The sequence below is a fragment of the Vulpes lagopus genome, chromosome 1 (assembly GCF_018345385.1).
Source record: "Vulpes lagopus strain Blue_001 chromosome 1, ASM1834538v1, whole genome shotgun sequence".
Taxonomy (NCBI): Eukaryota; Metazoa; Chordata; class Mammalia; order Carnivora; family Canidae; genus Vulpes; species Vulpes lagopus.
This window is the reverse complement of record NC_054824.1, coordinates 180,379,441-180,396,914: the sequence shown is the minus strand read 5'-3', so window position 1 is coordinate 180,396,914 and position 17,474 is coordinate 180,379,441. Positions and strand designations below refer to the sequence as shown.

Here is a 17,474-nt window from a genome sequence, read left to right as displayed (position 1 = left end):
GAAGAGCTTTCTTTCTTTTTTTTTTTTTTTATTTATTTTTATTTTTTTTTTTTTTGAGGAAGAGCTTTCTGGGGGCGTGGAGGGGGGGCTGGTGCTGCCGAAGGAAGGCTGGGGGCTGCGCTCGTTGCAGCGCAGCTCCGCGGGCCTCAGTTTACTCATCTGTCAAATGGCTCTTTGCGCCCGCCCCCCACCCACGGCGGAGCCAGACGACGTCAGCTTTTTTTATTTTTTTAAGGTTTTATTTATTCATGACGGACACACACAGAGAGGGAGAGAGAGAGAGAGAGAGAGAGGCAGAGACACAGGCAGAGGGAGAAGCAGGCGCCCTGCAGGAGCCCGACGCGGGACTCGAACCCGGGTCTCCAGGGTCACGCTAAAGCGCTGAGCCCCCCGGGCCGCCCCATGATCAGCTTAAATGCCGCATCCGCTTCTGTCTGCAGAGAAGGGCATGTCACAGACCGGCCGCCGATTGAATAGCACCTGCTCCTGGGCGCCGGACACAGCGGCCCTGCGGGAGTCTACCAGTACCGCGTCCCGCGTTCTTACTGCTTCCCTTACCCTCCGGCGGGGGGTGGGGGTGGGGTGGGGGTGGGGAGCCCCCCCCCGCCGTGGGAGAGCCTCGAGGGAATTGCACTTTTTTTTTATTATTAAATGCATAGTCCAGGGAGGTTTCCGAAGTGCAGGCGCCAACGCGCCGAGGGGCGGCGGGCCGGGAGGGGCGCGAGCACCGCGGAGCAGACACCGGGGCCAGGCGCTGCTTCCGCACGTGCTCGGCCCGCCCCGGAGGCCCCGCCCCGGAGGCCCCGCCCCCCCCGGAGCCCGCGCGCCCGCCCGGCCTCGGCCCCGCCCCCGTGCGTCACCGCGCAGCTGCGTCGAGGCGGTCCCGGGGCGTGCCGCCGTTGCTAGGCGACCGCGCGCTGCCCCTCCCCTCCCCTCCCCTCCCCTCCCCTCCCGTCCCCTCCGCCGCCGCCGTCCGCGCTCCCCGCCCGGCGAGTCGCGAGCGGAGGCGCGCGGGTCCGCAGTGTGTGCTCTCCGGGCCCCCGGGAGGTGTCGCGGCCCCGGAGGCCGCCGCCCGCAGCTGGGCCGTGCACGCCGGGGCCTCAACCGCCGCCCCGCCCCCCGGGGCTCCCGAGCTCGCGGATGGGAGGCACCGCTCGCGGGCCCGGGCGGAAGGATGCGGGGCCGCCCGGAGCGGGGCTCCCGCCGCAGCAGCGGAGGTAACGGCGCCGCCGCGGGGTAACGGGCGAGGCGCGGGCGGAGGCTGCGGGGGCCCCTCGGGGACGGCCGGGGGCAGGGCTCCGACCCCTCCCGGGGGACCCGGCGGCCGCCCCCCCCCCCTCCCCCCCCGGCCCACCGCGGTCGGGAGCAGCCGGGGCGGGGGCGGAGCGGGGCGGGCGGGCGGCAGCGGGACCTCCGCGGAGCCCTGTTGCTCTCGGAGCAGCTCCCCGAGGGCTGAACTCTGGGGTGTCTCCGCGGGGGGTGCGGTCCGCCTTGGGATGTGCAGGTGCAGGGTCCTGCCGAGCCGGGCTCTCTGGGGATGCCGTAGAGAGACGCTCCACCTTGCATTGTATTTTACCCCTAAAAGGAGACCGGGGACCACCACCCCCACCCCCCTCCCCTCCCCTCCCCTCCCCTCCTCGCTTCATTTGCATGCAGACTTCCTTTGGGTAATTTCCTCTGCCTATTTATAGGATTACTTGCAGGTCTTCAGTGTCTTTTTCCTCTATGAATGTGGACGCCTGTCCCATTTCATTTATTACAATCGTGCTGTTGGCCAAGAGTCGGTCACATGCAGAATTTTTGGTTGTCAGAGAAGCAATTTTCTTTTTCTTTTTCTTTTTTTTTTTTTTTTTAGAGAGAGAAGCAGTTTTCGTGAAAGATGCAAATAATTTCTATCAGGATGTGAGCTAGTTTTTAATAAGAATAGTCCAAAAAGATCTTATTTCCTTTTTTATCTCATCTTATCTCTAGTCCAAAAATATCTTAGTGGGCTATTTATTATTTATTTATTTATTTATTTATTTTTTAGTGGGCTTTTTGAAATTATTCTTTTGAGTTTCTAGAAGACGTCGATGAAGAAGGCCCTAGAACCAGTTTTTAACAAAAACGGTTTCTAAAGGCAACGTGAAGTATTGAAATCTTAAAAATCTGAAATAGATAGTTCAGCATGTTTTTAAAAGATTTTTAAAAATTCTCCCCGCCCCGGCAATCCGGTCACCACCACCGTTGTATTTGTATGTATTATGGAAAGATGATACAATGAAAGGCTTATGTATACGACTGGGAAATTCGTGTTCTTAGTGGTAGATGAAGTACAACATCTGGGATAGGACCCTCTGGTGGATTAAAGAAATCCTGTCCCTCGTTTGTGGTGGGGGCACAGCGCTAAAGAACGGAGAGGTGGTCCCTGGTTGTTCAGCATTTGGCTTCCCCCACCCCCCAGAAAATGAAGTGGGTAAAGAAGTGAAATTCAGTACAGTTTGTAATGTAGAGTATCCCTTTAGTATTTGGTGTAGTATTTATTCAGCTGTACGTTTCTACAAGTTAGGTAGGTGTTAAGTAGGTAAGTAAATAATAAAAAGAAGGCAGCCCTAAGACCTTTCCTGCATGTAGCCTGGCACTATTCCCATTTTAACATGCTCAGAGAAGGAGGTAGTACAGCTAGTGGTAGAGCTGAGATTAGAATCCAAGACTCTGACTTGTAAAATGCAGTTACCTCCCCCCTTTCTCTCTCTCTTTTTCCCCCCTGTTTTGATTAGGTTTCAGGCTTCAGATTCAAACTAGCCTTTATTTTCAAGTAGTAATTTAAATGAGACCCTTTTGACAGCCCCTATTTTTATTTTATTTTTTAATTAAAAAAATATTTTATTTTTTAGTAATCCTTACACCCAGCATAGGGTTCGAACCCACAACTGCAAGATCAAGAGTCGCATGCTCTGCCAACTGAGCCAGCCAGGCACCCCGATAGTCCCTGTTTTTTAGCAACATTCACAGAGTAAGACTTGTTCTATTTCAAAATAAAAACCTAGAAATGTTTTCCTTTTTGGAAAAAGAAAAGTTAGGTTTCCTCTATTCTTTTGCCAAATACCCGCATTGTTTGTATTTGATGCCAAAATGCAGTGTAGACCTTTGTTTGTGTTATTTGTGGCAGATGTGAAGCAATGAAGACTGAATGTTTTGAATATACAAGCTTATATGCTTAAGGTACTGACGGATTTTATCTGTAACCCTTTCAACTAGATTGGGGGATGGTGTCTATGATACCTTCATGATGATAGATGAAACCAAATGCCCACCCTGTTCAAATGTACTCTGCAATCCTTCTGAACCGCCTCTACCCAGAAGACTAAATGTAAGTAAATGAACTAGTTCTTTGCTCTCTAGTTGCCTTGGAAAGAAGGAAGTGCTACTTAATGCCCAAGGTACAGTTACAACATCTCGCTGGCAACCCAGACTCTTTTGTTTCCTTTTGGTTTCTCTTGACTTTGAAATAACAGTTGCCGTAGTCCCAAGTTTAGCTTTACAGAATGATTTTGGTTTGGAGCCTTACTCCTTTCAATCACGGGGGTAAATATGTGGCATTTTATCTAGGGAATATTTATTTTGTTTTAGAATGACATAGACAGCATGTTATGAAGGCTCATTTTAACAAAACCAGGAACGGAAGATAACCCTGAATTCATAGATATGCAAATTTTTTCTCCCTGCTAGATAGAAATGCAGTCCCAGCTTATTAGTATGCTACAGAGAATCACTTTATAGATCATAAAATAAAACTTGAGCGGCACAGTTTTGGCTTTTGATGCACTTAATCATTCTGGAGCTTGCAGACATTGAGCTTTTGACACTGTTTTACTTAAGGTAATAAAAAAGATTAATTTATATTCCCTCAGCATACACAAGAGTAGTGGGGAGAACAGGCTTTGGACGAGTTCCATGACAGGGAGAAGCTGTCCTGTGACTTTAACATTTGCTGCAGATACCACCTAATGAACAGAGTGAATAATTGAATATGCTAATTTGTAATTTCTCCTTCACATTTCTGCATTCAAGACGTCAAATTGTTTCTATATTCCAAAAAAAGTTACTTGTATTTTTCATAGCTCTCTCCAACTTTTTGTCTGCTTTTGCTATTAAACTCAATCTTTTCACTAGTTCGGAGGCTAATAATATTACAAAGTATTGGCTAAATATATTTGGAAGGCTGGTCACCCTATTTTTAATCTGTTCTCTGGAGTACAGTAAGTTTCCTTTCCATTCTAAGCAAGCCTATTTCTTTAATATGTGAAAAACCTCTAAGAGCTCCAGAACCACATACTCCTCTGGTTGACTCTCAGTTTTCTTGGTTACTGGCTGCCAATTAGCATGTCCCTGTGGGAAACTTTTTGCAATTGGGCTGGCACATTAACATGTGACTTAAAAGTTCACTTTAACTTTAATTTAGAGTTAGCCCATGCTAATCATCTCCCAGTAGTTCAATTACATTGTATATTTCAGGATCACAATGAATTTCATACTGTATAACTGCACAGAATAACAGTTTTGGGGAAACCTAGGATTTTCCATTCTAGCCTAATGGTGTCTTTGCAAACTTTGCTGAAAAAAAGGCTCTGAGCTCTTGTTGACATTTATAGTTCATTATGACACAATTCCATCCCCAGACCCTATTACTCTTTTCACTCACAAAGCCTTTAAGCTTCATTGTTTATTCAAGATGTTCTTAGGTTCTCATTGTATACTATAAATCGTCTGCTTATAGGCTCTTATTGGGCTAAGCTTAGTGTTGCAGATTCAGGGTCAAGAGCTAGGGAAAGAGTATGTAGTGTTTCATATTCTGGATGAGAAGGATATTGCCTCTCAGAATTTCTCAACAAGATCTTCAAGACTTGATTAACATAGTTGAAGATTCTATTTGAAATGTCAAGAGCTCTCCAAATTAACAGTGTATGTGATGCATTCTTAAATAAAACATGATTAATATGACATTATCTGTCCCTGTGGTATAATTACATAATGAAGAAAATAATTGATATAGTTGGTCAATTGTATTGCTCAGTTATTTTGATTCTAACTACAGACTACAAACATATGGTATTTTATAACTATTATACTTTAACATGCATGCAAATTGTAGATTCCCTTAGAACAATGGAAGGAAGATTTTATTTATAGCACAACCGTCTTGATACATAATTGATTCAGGCCAGTATTTGAGTTATTTACAGGAAAGGAAAGAAACCTAAGAGGAGAACCCCTCCCTGTGTGGAAAAATTCCTTCCTGGAATTCTTCAGATTCATTGGGGATTCAAAGCTTGATAATCCATAGTGGACTGTACCTGAAGCATGGTGTTCTGTTCTGGGGGGCCACACTTCAAGAGAGACGTGAAGTGCAGCCTGTGTCAACACAGTCAGCAGTGTGAATAGGATAGTAAGCAACCTGACACAAGCCATGTGAGGTAGAGGATGGAATGCGATGATGAGCCCAGAGAAGAATGGTGGGGGCAGGACAGCTGCACTTAGGTATCTGAAGGACGTTTACATGACATTTGGCCACTTCTGTGTAGTTCCAGGGGGCAAAATGAGACTCAATATTTAGGGAGGGAGATTTAGGCTCACTTTAAGGAGAAACCATCAGTCAGGAAATCCAAATGACATCCTTAATTTTATTGTTGATGTGAAAATCAAATGTCTGTTTTATATCCGTCCTTATGAATGTTCTGTGCCTGAGACCCTCTCTTTATCACAAACAGAAATGAAGACGTCCAGAGCCAGCACAGCCTTACATGTAGGCAGAGTAGGTTAAAAAAAAAAAAAAACAGGGATGGATCCTGGACCACAAATCCTTTTCCTACCAGCTTGTCAATGATGATTGGAGGTTCCTAGAGTCATTTCTTTGCATTAAAGTTCCAATATCTTGGGATCCCTGGGTGGCGCAGCGGTTTGGCGCCTGCCTTTGGCCCAGGGCGCAATCCTGGAGACCCGGGATCAAATCCCACATCAGGCTCCCGGTGCATGGAGCCTGTTTCTCCCTCTGCCTATGTCTCTGCCTCTCTCTCTCTCTCTCTGTATGACTATCATAAATAAATAATAAAAAAAATTAAAAAAAAAAAAAGGTCCAATATCTTGAAGAGGTGACACCTTCAATTGTATAGCAAGTCGCAAGCAGGTTTTATGTTGGAGGGAAAGTGGGTGAGGTATTTCCATGCGTCCTAAAGGAAGGCCTAGTGTGGGGGCCGGCATCCTGCAGGAGACATATCTAATGCCAGATGTCTGGTGGAGGGAGCCTGGAGATAGGGGAGGAGGCCTACGGAGAGAAGAGAGAAACTGAAGGGAAAGAGGGCGCACCGGAGTTTCAACTTTAATATGTTGAAAATTTTGCCTAATTATTAGGCAGTGTTTATAAAATGTTTTATAACTTGTAAAGGTCTTTCACATATATCATTAATTATAATTTGGTTCACACAGCCTCCTACAAGGAGGTATTATTATCCACATTTTATAAATAAAGAAACTAAGGCTAATAAAGTGGGCGAAAGGTCAAGGGACCTGTCCAGGGACCTTACAGCTTTTAAGCAGGATAGGCAGGACTCCAACCCAAACCATTTGACATTTCTTTTCTTCAGCACTTGACTCCCAACACCCTGTAAGTATGTAGATGTATTGACATTAGGTAGTAAAAACATGAAGGGAAACTGAGATGCCTGCAGAGTTTCGCTTTTATTATGTAAATCTATCTAAAACCAAACAATGAATTATGAATTAAATTTAATTAAAGAATTAAAATTCCTTCCTTCAGCCTAACCTATCTTCTCCTGGATTGTATTTCTTGAGAATACCTGGGGTTTTATCTTTAGCACTCTTAATAGTGAACAGTCGGGCTGGGTTCCCTGTGACCCTCACGTGGCTGGATGGTTAGATGAATGGGACCCTCTTCTGTTTTTTTCAGTCCTAAGTACGGGACTTAATTTCTGTGAAGAAAAATGTCGCATTATATTTACATCTTAGCAAGGTATTTGTTGTCTGCAGGCCTGTTTTATTTTCTTGACCAGTGGTAGTTCTCTGTTTGGCATCAGAGAGATTTTTTTCTCGGACCATATGTCAGCTCTTAAACACTTCTTGCAAAGTGTGGCTGCAGTCGTATTGGCCGCGTCACTTGTGTGTGCGACCGCGTAGTACCCTGTTTTTGTAACTACAGGACTCCATAAATGTTAGAATTGATTAAATGACATGAAAGGAGCAGCCGGCAGGAACAAATGTCCTGCTTTTATAACTACAGTTGTGTGTAAAATTTGCCAACACTTAAATTTTTCGTCATTTTTTTGCTATTTATATTTTATCCTTTATTTATATTGTTCTTTAGGCAATAGGCCAGTGCTGTTTTCTTAGGTTATATCAAAATTCTACCTTTTAAAGATTCGGCCACTTTGGATCATTACCTTTCCACAGGTAATGAGAAAAGAATCTTCTTGGTTTTTGATTTTCTTGAATCTTGAATCTTCTTGATTTTTTTCTCAGTGTATATGTATAATTTTTTGTAATTCTCTTTTTTGCTTTTCTTTCTCTCCATCTAATTTCAAAGAATTGTATTTCATCTCAGAAGAATGAGTAGAACTTTCTTCAGTGAGTTACTGTTTCTTGAAGGAGAATGTTAAGCAAACTCAAGTAAAAAGAGTAGTATGCCTTTATCACGCAGGCTCTTGCTGAGGAAGAGTGGGTGAGAGACACAGGAGAGAGACTCCCTATTTCCTCAGGAGAGTTTTACAAGAACCTCTCCCGCCCCATCCCCTGGGTCCTTGGATCCTCACTCTTACTCATCAGATACGTAAAGAATTGTCCCAGTGGACCTTCGGAGTTCCCTCTGGCTTAGAACTCTTACGATTCAGTGAGCTGAGCCAGAAGCATTCAGTCATTTGGGGGCTGCGGGAAGAGGACCTGGGACTAGATAATGAGCTCTTGCTTGATTCCAGGCCATAGCCATCATTCAGCCCTAGTAAAGAGTAGTACAAGTACTAGGAGAACCTGGTGCCAAGTTGTGTTCATGAGAAGGGTGCTGGACTGACAGGAGACCTGGGTTCAGATCCTGCTTCTGTCCCTTAATGATGCTTTATCATTTATGGAACACTTCTTCTGTCTCTCTCTTTTTTAACAGAACACTTTAATATGTATATTTTCATTCTGATATATGCCCTTAAAAATTGGGAAGATACTTGAAACAGTAAATAAGAGGCAGTATGTATGTAATCAAGTGCCAGATTACATGGTACAGGTGTGAAAAGCTGCAGAGGTTAATCAGCACGGGCTTGGAGTAGTTCTAAATGGAAGTGGGGGACTGGAATTGGGCCTTGAAATACTGTAGGATTAGAGGGGACCAGGTAAAAAGATTCTCAGCAGAAAGACATACCTATTAGAAGGAACCTAGCACATTTAGGGTTTGGGAAGAAGACCATCCTCTCTTGAACAAAGCAAGGCATATATCAAGGGTTGAAGGTGGGCATGATACTTGGGGGCGGGCGGTGTTGGGGAGGCCTGAAGATGAATATAACACAAATCTCTAGAGACTCCTGCTTTTCTTATCTCACTTTTGGGTCATTGTAACCTAACGTGACTGGACGGTTTTGTTGTTGTTCAGGCAGGGGAAGGATTCTTTTATCCTTCCACTGTTTTTAGTGGCTTTACCATCACATTCATTTTTCTTTTCCATAGATCACTGCTGAGCAGTTAACAAGAGATCACACTCAGCGCTTCCTGAATGGAGGTGAGGTGAAAGTGGAACAGCTGTTTCAAGAATTTAGCAACAGAAGATCCGATACTCTTCAGTCAGATGGCATCAACGACTCTGAAAAATGCTCTCCTACCGTCTCTCAGGGTAAAAGTTCAGATAGCTTGAATGCAGTAAAACCCAGCAATTCAGCCAAATCCTCCAAAGTGGTGCCACTGACTCCAGAGCAAGCCCTGAAGCAATATAAACACCACCTCACTGCATATGAGAAGCTGGAAATCATCAATTATCCAGAAATCTACTTTGTGGGCCCAAATGCCAAAAAAAGACATGGAGTGATCGGTGGTCCCAATAACGGGGGGTATGATGATGCAGATGGGGCCTATATTCATGTACCTCGCGACCATCTAGCTTATCGATATGAGGTGCTGAAGATCATTGGCAAGGGGAGTTTTGGGCAGGTGGCCCGGGTCTACGATCACAAACTTCGACAGTATGTGGCCCTAAAGATGGTGCGCAATGAAAAGCGCTTCCATCGTCAAGCCGCTGAGGAGATCCGGATCTTGGAGCATCTTAAAAAGCAGGACAAAACCGGTAGCATGAACGTCATCCACATGCTGGAAAGTTTCACATTCCGGAACCATGTTTGCATGGCCTTCGAGTTGCTGAGCATAGACCTTTACGAACTAATTAAAAAAAACAAGTTTCAGGGTTTTAGCGTCCAGTTAGTTCGCAAGTTTGCTCAGTCCATCTTGCAATCCTTGGATGCTCTCCACAAAAATAAGATCATTCACTGTGACCTGAAGCCAGAAAACATTCTCCTGAAACACCATGGGCGCAGCGCGACCAAGGTCATTGACTTTGGGTCCAGCTGCTTCGAATACCAGAAGCTTTACACGTATATCCAGTCTCGGTTCTACAGAGCTCCGGAGATCATCCTAGGAAGCCGCTACAGCACACCTATAGACATATGGAGTTTTGGCTGCATCCTTGCAGAACTTTTAACAGGACAGCCTCTCTTCCCGGGAGAGGATGAAGGGGACCAGTTGGCCTGTATGATGGAGCTGCTAGGGATGCCACCACCAAAACTTCTGGAACAATCCAAACGTGCCAAGTACTTCATTAACTCTAAGGGCCTACCTCGCTACTGTTCTGTGACTACTCAGGCAGATGGGAGGGTTGTGCTTGTGGGGGGTCGCTCACGTAGGGGTAAAAAGCGGGGCCCTCCAGGTAGCAAAGACTGGGTGACAGCACTGAAGGGATGTGATGACTACTTGTTTATAGAGTTTCTGAAAAGGTGTCTTCACTGGGACCCCTCTGCCCGTTTGACCCCAGCTCAAGCATTAAGACACCCTTGGATTAGTAAGTCTGTGCCCAGAGCTCTCACCATTGAAAAGGTGTCAGGCAAACAGGTGGTAAATCCTGCGAATGCTTTCCAGGGACTGGGTTCCAAGCTGCCTCCCGTTGTCGGAATAGCCAATAAGCTCAAAGCTAATTTAATGTCAGAAACCAACGGCGGTATACCTCTGTGCAGTGTACTGCCAAAACTCATTAGCTAACGGACAGTGCTGTGCTCAGAGATGTATATGTATGTATTTTTAATTATCCTGCAAACCTGAACATGGGGAGAAAATACAAGCCCATTGGTGGATATGTTTTTGTTACACTAGATTTCTTTTTTTTTAACAAGGCAAAACATTTTTATATGACTGTAACAGAACTCTCCAAGGGCTAATTACCTAACCAGCCTGTGTTGGCCATTCTGGAATGTACATTAAATGACGTTTTATAGGTCAGTGCATCTTCGTTATTGTCGTCAGATGTACATCACCTTATGCTCCCACTGCTTTAAGTCCCTTTCTCTCAAGATACAGGGTACCCGAGAAGTCTATCCTGAGCACTCGTCACTTCTCGTCTCCCTCAGCGTCTGTTCCAGAGGGGTAGTTTGGGACACGGCCCTGCTTCGTTCGGGATGAGAGCTGGAGCCAGTAGCCTTCTCGCCCCAGCAGGCCATTCCGTGAGCTCATTCCAGGGGAAAGGGCTCAGCAGAATATGGGGCAGGGGAAGGTTCTGGAAGCTCTTAGTCACTTAAAGAAGTGGTGTCACTGCTTCTCGGTGACTCATTCTCTTTCTCTCAATCCTGTAATGTGTGCTGTGTTAACTTTATGTTATGACTTTTATGATTATTTTGCTTCTGATTTGTTTCCTGGGGAAGGCATTTTACAGATGTCCTGCCACTTTACCAAGCGCTGGTTTTAAAACTAAGCCCTGTGTGTCACTTTACCACCCCGCCCCACCCCTCTCTGCAGGGAACACAAAGCAGCGTGCAAACTGCAGTTCCGAATCCGAATCGCGGAACCCTGGGGACCAGCCTCCTTGCTGCATTTCCATGGACTTCTTCCTTATGAAAGCCTCACTATCGGATAAACCTAACCACAGGCCCTCCTCGCCCCCCAGGCCCCAGCTCCTCCAAGTGCCACAGTCTTCCCCACTGTCCCTTTAAGCCCAAGACTATTCCTGAGATTCCGAGTGAACTTCAGTTCTAAGAAAATCCAGACACCAGTAGTCGTCCACTTCCTTTTCCATCCCTTGAGCCTCCTTCCTTTTTCTCCGTCAAGATTCAAACAGTGAGGGCTGGCGGTAAAGCTAACTGCTAGCTGAACTTCCTCCTTGGAAGCCTGGGGAAGATACAGAACCAAGCTGCCCCTACTGCTGTCTTGCCCTCTGCTTCTGCCCCCCCCCCCCATGGGGGCACCTGCACGCAGGCCTTCCTGCGCCCTCTAAGGGAGACCGTTGCTTCCTGCAGCACCATCTCAGGGGGACCCAGTTCCTTTTTTCCTGTTGAGTCTGCGAGCTCCACAAGGTGGGAAGACCTTAAGATCCCCGGGAAACAACCAAAAGAAGAGAAAGGCCAGGGGCGCACGGTTGAAGGAACTCCGGCCTTACCCCGGGCCCCGATTGCCACGGCCCAGGCTCTGAATACGGAGCATGAACCGGTGTCCACGTAGCGTGGCCTGAGCCCCCAGCAGGAGTTCACATCGAGGCCTCGGCCTCTTGAAACCGGGGATGTCCTGGTGCTTCTGGTGGCTGTGCAACCGCACTATTTAAAACTTGAATCATTCCCTTCACTCTTGGTTTCCAGAAGGCGAGAGAACACACCTCCTGCTGAGCTCTCTGCCTGATGGTGACGTTGCATAAGAAGCCCCTGGTTATCTTGCCAGAGCACGTGTTGAGGTTGTTTTGCCCGTTGCTATCAGTGTGGAAGGCAAACTGTTAAAGAAGACTGCTGCCCCAAACACATCTGCCGTGCCCAGGATTCGATGTTTGTGTTTTTAGTGAGTGGTCTCCTAGGTCAACGTGTGCTGAGGTGGGAGAGGAGGGAACCTGTGCGTGAGGTTGGCAGGGGGTCTGTTTCTGCGCCTTGAGTGGACCTAGGCTTCTGAAACCAGGCCCAGTGACGGGCCATAGACAACCCGTGACACCAGAGACAAATTCTAGAAAGCTCTGGGAAGGTGGATGGATGTGTTTCTGCCTGTTTGGCAACCTAGGGAGTGACACAGAGCAGAGTCACCCAAGCTGGCACGCCTGTCTTCTGTTGCCGTGTCAAGTTGGGGAGGGTGGGCTGCTTTAAAACGTGATGGCTGTGCCAGACGGAGCTGGGGAGGTTTAGGAGTTGGTTTCAAGTTTAGGGGCAAGTTGTCATTTTTAGAGGCTGTTACCCAGTGCCCGCTTTTATCAGCCACTGTGGAATTTTCACTTGGATCCCTGCCCCACAGCAGGGAGTGACTAAATTGGAAGAGGTAGTGCAGAGATTGAGGCTGACACTTACCGAATTGTTCTTTAGCTGTTCTTGTTCTTCTGGTCATTTCAATTAAACAGGTCAAGTGGGTTGACTACTGATTTTTAAATTGACTGAATCAACTGAGTTTCCAAAATGCTATTGACACCGTGAAAAGAGTTGGGTAGGAATTTTTGTTTCCGTTCCTGAAGTCATTTTTTTTTCTTTCAATGTGGGAAATTGGCTGATCCAGCTCATACCTACCTGCGCCTTGTATCCGGCCCTCTCCTACCTTCTGTCGTCACAGTGATTCATCTGTTCATCACATGCTATCGTGGTTTCTCCTTTACTGGAATGTAAGCTTCAAATGGGCAGGCCCGTGTCTTCATGGTGCTCTAAATTAACCGATTGTAATGCTGTTCATGTGCAGCTGATGGAGGTTCGTTTCCCTCGGTGTACCAGGAACGTGCTCAACTCCTGTCTTCTTTTAAACTGGCCCACACTACCTCCAGTCTCTAATTTCTTCTTTTTGAAAAAGGGGACTCGGAGAAGGGTTATGTGAGGACACCTCCTTTTGGTCTGGTACTTGACACCTTGATGATCATGAAAAATGCAGCCATAAGCTTAACTATGACTTAAAGATTCTGCTTCCAGCCTGCGGGGACTCTGAAAGAGGAGAGGGTCTAGCCTGACTCTTGCCTGAAGACATTGGTTTAGGGCTATAGTAGCATGCTTTAGTCCTAGGTGGGGTGTTTTTTTGGGGGGAGGGGGTTGGTTTTGGATGTGGGTTTGTTTCTTGTTGTTTTTAGAGAGGGAGGGGGCAGAGGGACAGAGGGAATCTTAAACAGGCTGCACACCCAAGTTGGAGCCGGACACGGGGCTCGATCTCACAACCCTGAGATCCTGACCTGAGCTGAAATCAAGAGTCTGCCACTTAACCCACTGAGCTGCCCAGGCTCCCTGAGCCCTAGGTGTTTTAAGAGGGTTTGAGACAGACGGGTTAACTGGCTAGTGTCCTCATACTCTAATGTTTTTGACCCCTAATCTGTTGAGAGTGGGGTTTATTGCATGATCAAAAAACAACAGAACAAAGGACTAAATAAGAAGTTCAGCTGTGAGACAGTTTGGATCTGTAGCAGCTGGTCGCCTTGAAACACTTTCTGTTTTCCCTAATTCCTAAGTAGGCATAATTAAAGTTAAATGCTAAATTTTAGGGAGCAGCTGATAAAATGCTTCTGAGCTTTCCTCACAGAATACTCCTACTGCTTTAGTGAGCCGTGGAAAACTTTTAATTATTTCTCAGGCATCTGTTGTTTGATGTCCTCAGCATGGAAGGTGGAAAAGCGACCACGATCGTTCTGAGCTGCCTCCGAACGCTCTTTTCTGCTCTTGAGAACTAAGGATAAGTCCCTAACCTTTGAACCAGGTGGACTGCGCATGTGTTCCTCCAGGTCTTCAGTCGTGTTGGAGATAACTGGTCTGTAGAGCACTGTAACTTCCTGGACGTAGAGCAACCGCAGCATCCGTGCTAGGAACAACCTGGAGTCTTCCAAATAAGGAGAGAGACGAGACAAGGGACCGGCACATCGGGCAAGAGTTGTTCTCTGCCAGCATCAGGCTTCCAGTTTTAAATAGTATTTCTAACATCCTCAGTTCAACATGTCCCACTTTCATCTTCAACCTGTAATTCCTAAAGCCCAGGAATTTAAAAGAATTTAACTTCCGTATCTGGCCTTCAACCATAATGGGATTCGGGCAATCCTTTCCAAGTGTCTGTTAAATTATGCCCACTAATTTCAGTGAGGCAAGGTTTTAAGAGTCACAGTGAACCCATCCATGTAAGGACTGAAAGCTCCGGTCCCCGAGATCCATAACCCCTGAGATAAGCCAGAGCTACAAATACATCGTCTAGACTTTGAAGGAGAGAATACGATTCTTAATATAGCTCACCAACCGCTAAGTCGTGCCTAGACTGTCATAATTTTTCTATAACGGGAGAAGCCTGCCTGGCTGCCTGTTGGCTAGAAAGAGTCTCACCTCCTCTGCCACCGCACAAAAAAAGCTAAAAAGAACGAAGGGCCCCGAATCAGGGCAGATGGTGACCCATGACTGTTTCAGCTCAGGGTGTCAGCCTCTAAAGCATCAGGTTTGAATCATTTTGGTATCATGGGATCTATCATTGTTCATTTGAATCTGCTGACACGCTTCCTCTGGAAAGTATAGTTTGGCATGGATGAGTCAGTGGGTTTTTTGTTTTGTTTTGGGGTGGGGGGGTGTTTTTTAAAAAATAAAGATGAAATGCTTTGACAATTTTTCAGCATCTCATGATTGTTTCAGAACCAAGGGTGAGAACGTCCGCAGCTGGCCCCGCGTTCCCAGTGTGGTGAGTGGGTACCAGTCAGTATTGGTGCCCACAATGACAGAGAAATGCTCGAAAAAGGAAATAAAGGGACAGAGGGGTAGGACGAGAGGCAGACTTACAGAGACTGGGCCTGTTCTTGTAGTTCCCCAGAGCTTGGGGGCGTACACCCCCACTTTGTGGAAAAGGGTAGGGGGAAACCGTGTCGGGCTGGCCGTTTCCCCGAGGCCCTGAGTGTCAGCTCTCCTGTCACCATTTCTTACATTTAGCCTTCAGGGCCCCAAGCTTAACTTAAGGATGAATCCTCGGAAGCAGCCTCAAGGAGTCCAGTTTATTCGGGAAGTCTCAGGGTTTGTCTTAGGCCCAGGCCTTGTGCCACTCGTTAACTTAAATACAGTCTGAGGGACGAAGCAAAAGGAAGGAAAGGGAAACGGACTTCTTAGCGGCCCTTGGGCAACTTGGCCCCTGCCTGCTTCTGATCAGGCCCGGCACCATTACTGGCCTGGCCACAGGAGCTCAGGGCACGCAACTCAAGGACCGCCTCTGCCACCCTTGAATCATCCCCTGGATTCTTGAACAGGTTTTCGCCTCCTGGGAGCCTGGCCTACGTGCTCCCAGGAGAGCCAGGCAGTCTGTCCGCCTTGCGCAGGCGAGTCCGACTTCCCCACCACCCGGTATGCCCCGAGCCCAAGCCAGCCTCGGGCTTTTTGCACCATCATCAGGCCAAAACTCTCAGAACTTAGAGCTTAGAAAAGGCAAAGAACTGGCACCGAGGATGCCCGGGGTTGTCCGTTGCTCTTCATTATGCAGGAAGGCATTTCAGTCCAGAGGCAGCAACCCTAAGTGACTGCGGATTGACTGACAATGCTGCGGTCTGATCCTGATCTTTCTATAGCGTGAGCCTGGCCACAGTTCGGCCTTGTTTTGCAAAGGCTGCCCAGCCCTGCCTTTGCATCTAGCTGCTGCCAGGCTCCCGGTGCAGGAGCCGACCCGGGATACCCAATCCGAACCACTCATTCCCAGGGTGGAGCCCTGGCCCAAACACCTCTGCCCTTCTGAATCACGTCCATACAGGCCTTTGTTAGTACGTTTATTCTTTCAACAGTGACTTATTTATTGAGCAACTGCTGGGTGGGAAAGGAGGGGCCAGGGGGGGAGGGCAGGGGAGCACTCTAGTGGCCTTTGTCAGGGTTGGGAGCATGCACAGACAGCATTGCGGGCCACTTGCTCACAGGTTTTATTTAACAAAAGCCAGGCGATGGGTTTAGAGAAAACGCCCAAGTTACCCACGCTCTGTTCTGGTCTTAAACTTGTGCAGATCTCTGAGCGGATGGGGCAGGAAGGCGAGATGGATTCACAAGAGGATGTTGAATCTCTGCGGAGGGTGTGAGGCTGATAGAAGAGAAAGCTGGGGCAGGTGGGTGGGGGGCGAAAGGGCCACTATCCCACATGGCTCTCCATTTCCGACCTTGACGATGAGATTGGGGTCACCCCTGGGGTACTCCCTCTCCTCAAACATAAGTTCTATCCCAAATTAACCATCCCACAGGCAGCAGGGGGCCCTAGCAGCCTCCCTAGCTCCCTAGCTCCTCCGCAACTTGCCGGCCAGCTCTGCTGTTTTCTGCGGTTGCTATACCGACCTCGTGTATTTCTGTCCCATCCGCAAACCCGGTCAGGGCCTGAGACCGAGGGGACCACCCGGAGGGATCCAGACGCTTCCTCCCTGACTGAGATCACGCTCTGCAGGGTTTTGAGCGTCTGTCCCACATTGTCCTGGTTCCAGCCGCGTCCCGGGCAACCTTCTTCATCCAAGAGCCCCTTTCTCCTCCTCGGATCCGCTCCCTGCTTCCGAATGCTGGAGGCACCGCCCGGGCCCAGGGGCACCGGGGTGGGGGTGGGGGTGGGGGTGGGGCTTCCGACTTGGGTGCCCGCGGCACAGGTGCTTCCCCTCCCTCCTGCCGCCGTGACCGGGGTCAGCAGCTCCGGTCTTCCTGCGGGGACAACTGTTTCCCACCTGCGGAGTCGCGCTCGCCACCCCGCCTACCCCTCCCAGCCCAACCTGGCCCCGGGGCAGCTGCATTTCAAAGGGAGAGTAATCCCTCCGCGCCTTCTCCGCGCCCCCCCATCTCCGCCCAGGAAGGTGCAGCACCTGCCGGGGAAGCCGGGGCGGAGCTGGGGCCGCGGGAGGGGCGAGGTGGGGTTCCCCCGACCCGGGAGGGGGCGGCCCGGGTGGCTCAGCGGTTAGCGCCGCCTTCAGCCCAGGTGTGACCCTGGAGACCCGGGATCCAGTCCCACGTGGGGCTCCCTGCATGGAGCCTGCTTCTCCCTCCTCCTGTGTCCCTGCCTCTCTCTCTCTATCTGTGTCTCTCATGAATGAATAAAATCTTTAGAAAGAAAGAAAAGAAAGAAACCCGGGAGGGCGCACCCGCGGCCCTGGGAGCGCTGGGAGCGCCCCCCTCCCCTAGGCCAGGTGCGCGGCCGGGGACCCCTCCCTCCCCCTCCCCCCTCCCTCCCCCCTCCCCCCTCCATCCTCCCCCCCCCGCTGAGATTCCCGGGGGGGGGGGGGTGCGGCGTTGACACGCGCTCGTGCCCGAGGAGCAAGAGAAACATTGCAGCAG

At 48.5% G+C, this 17,474-nt stretch overlaps 1 protein-coding gene across 1 annotated transcript; it reads left to right on the top strand.

Moving 5' to 3' along the window:
• Positions 1 to 966: 966 nt before the first annotated feature.
• Positions 967 to 10,515, top strand: DYRK3 (dual specificity tyrosine phosphorylation regulated kinase 3). Its single transcript, XM_041773920.1, has 3 exons — positions 967 to 1,217; positions 3,241 to 3,352; positions 8,704 to 10,515. Exons 1-3 carry the CDS (start codon positions 1,141 to 1,143, stop codon positions 10,276 to 10,278), a joined length of 1,764 nt encoding a protein of 587 aa, XP_041629854.1. The 5' UTR covers positions 967 to 1,140; the 3' UTR covers positions 10,279 to 10,515.
• Positions 10,516 to 17,474: the final 6,959 nt, after the last annotated feature.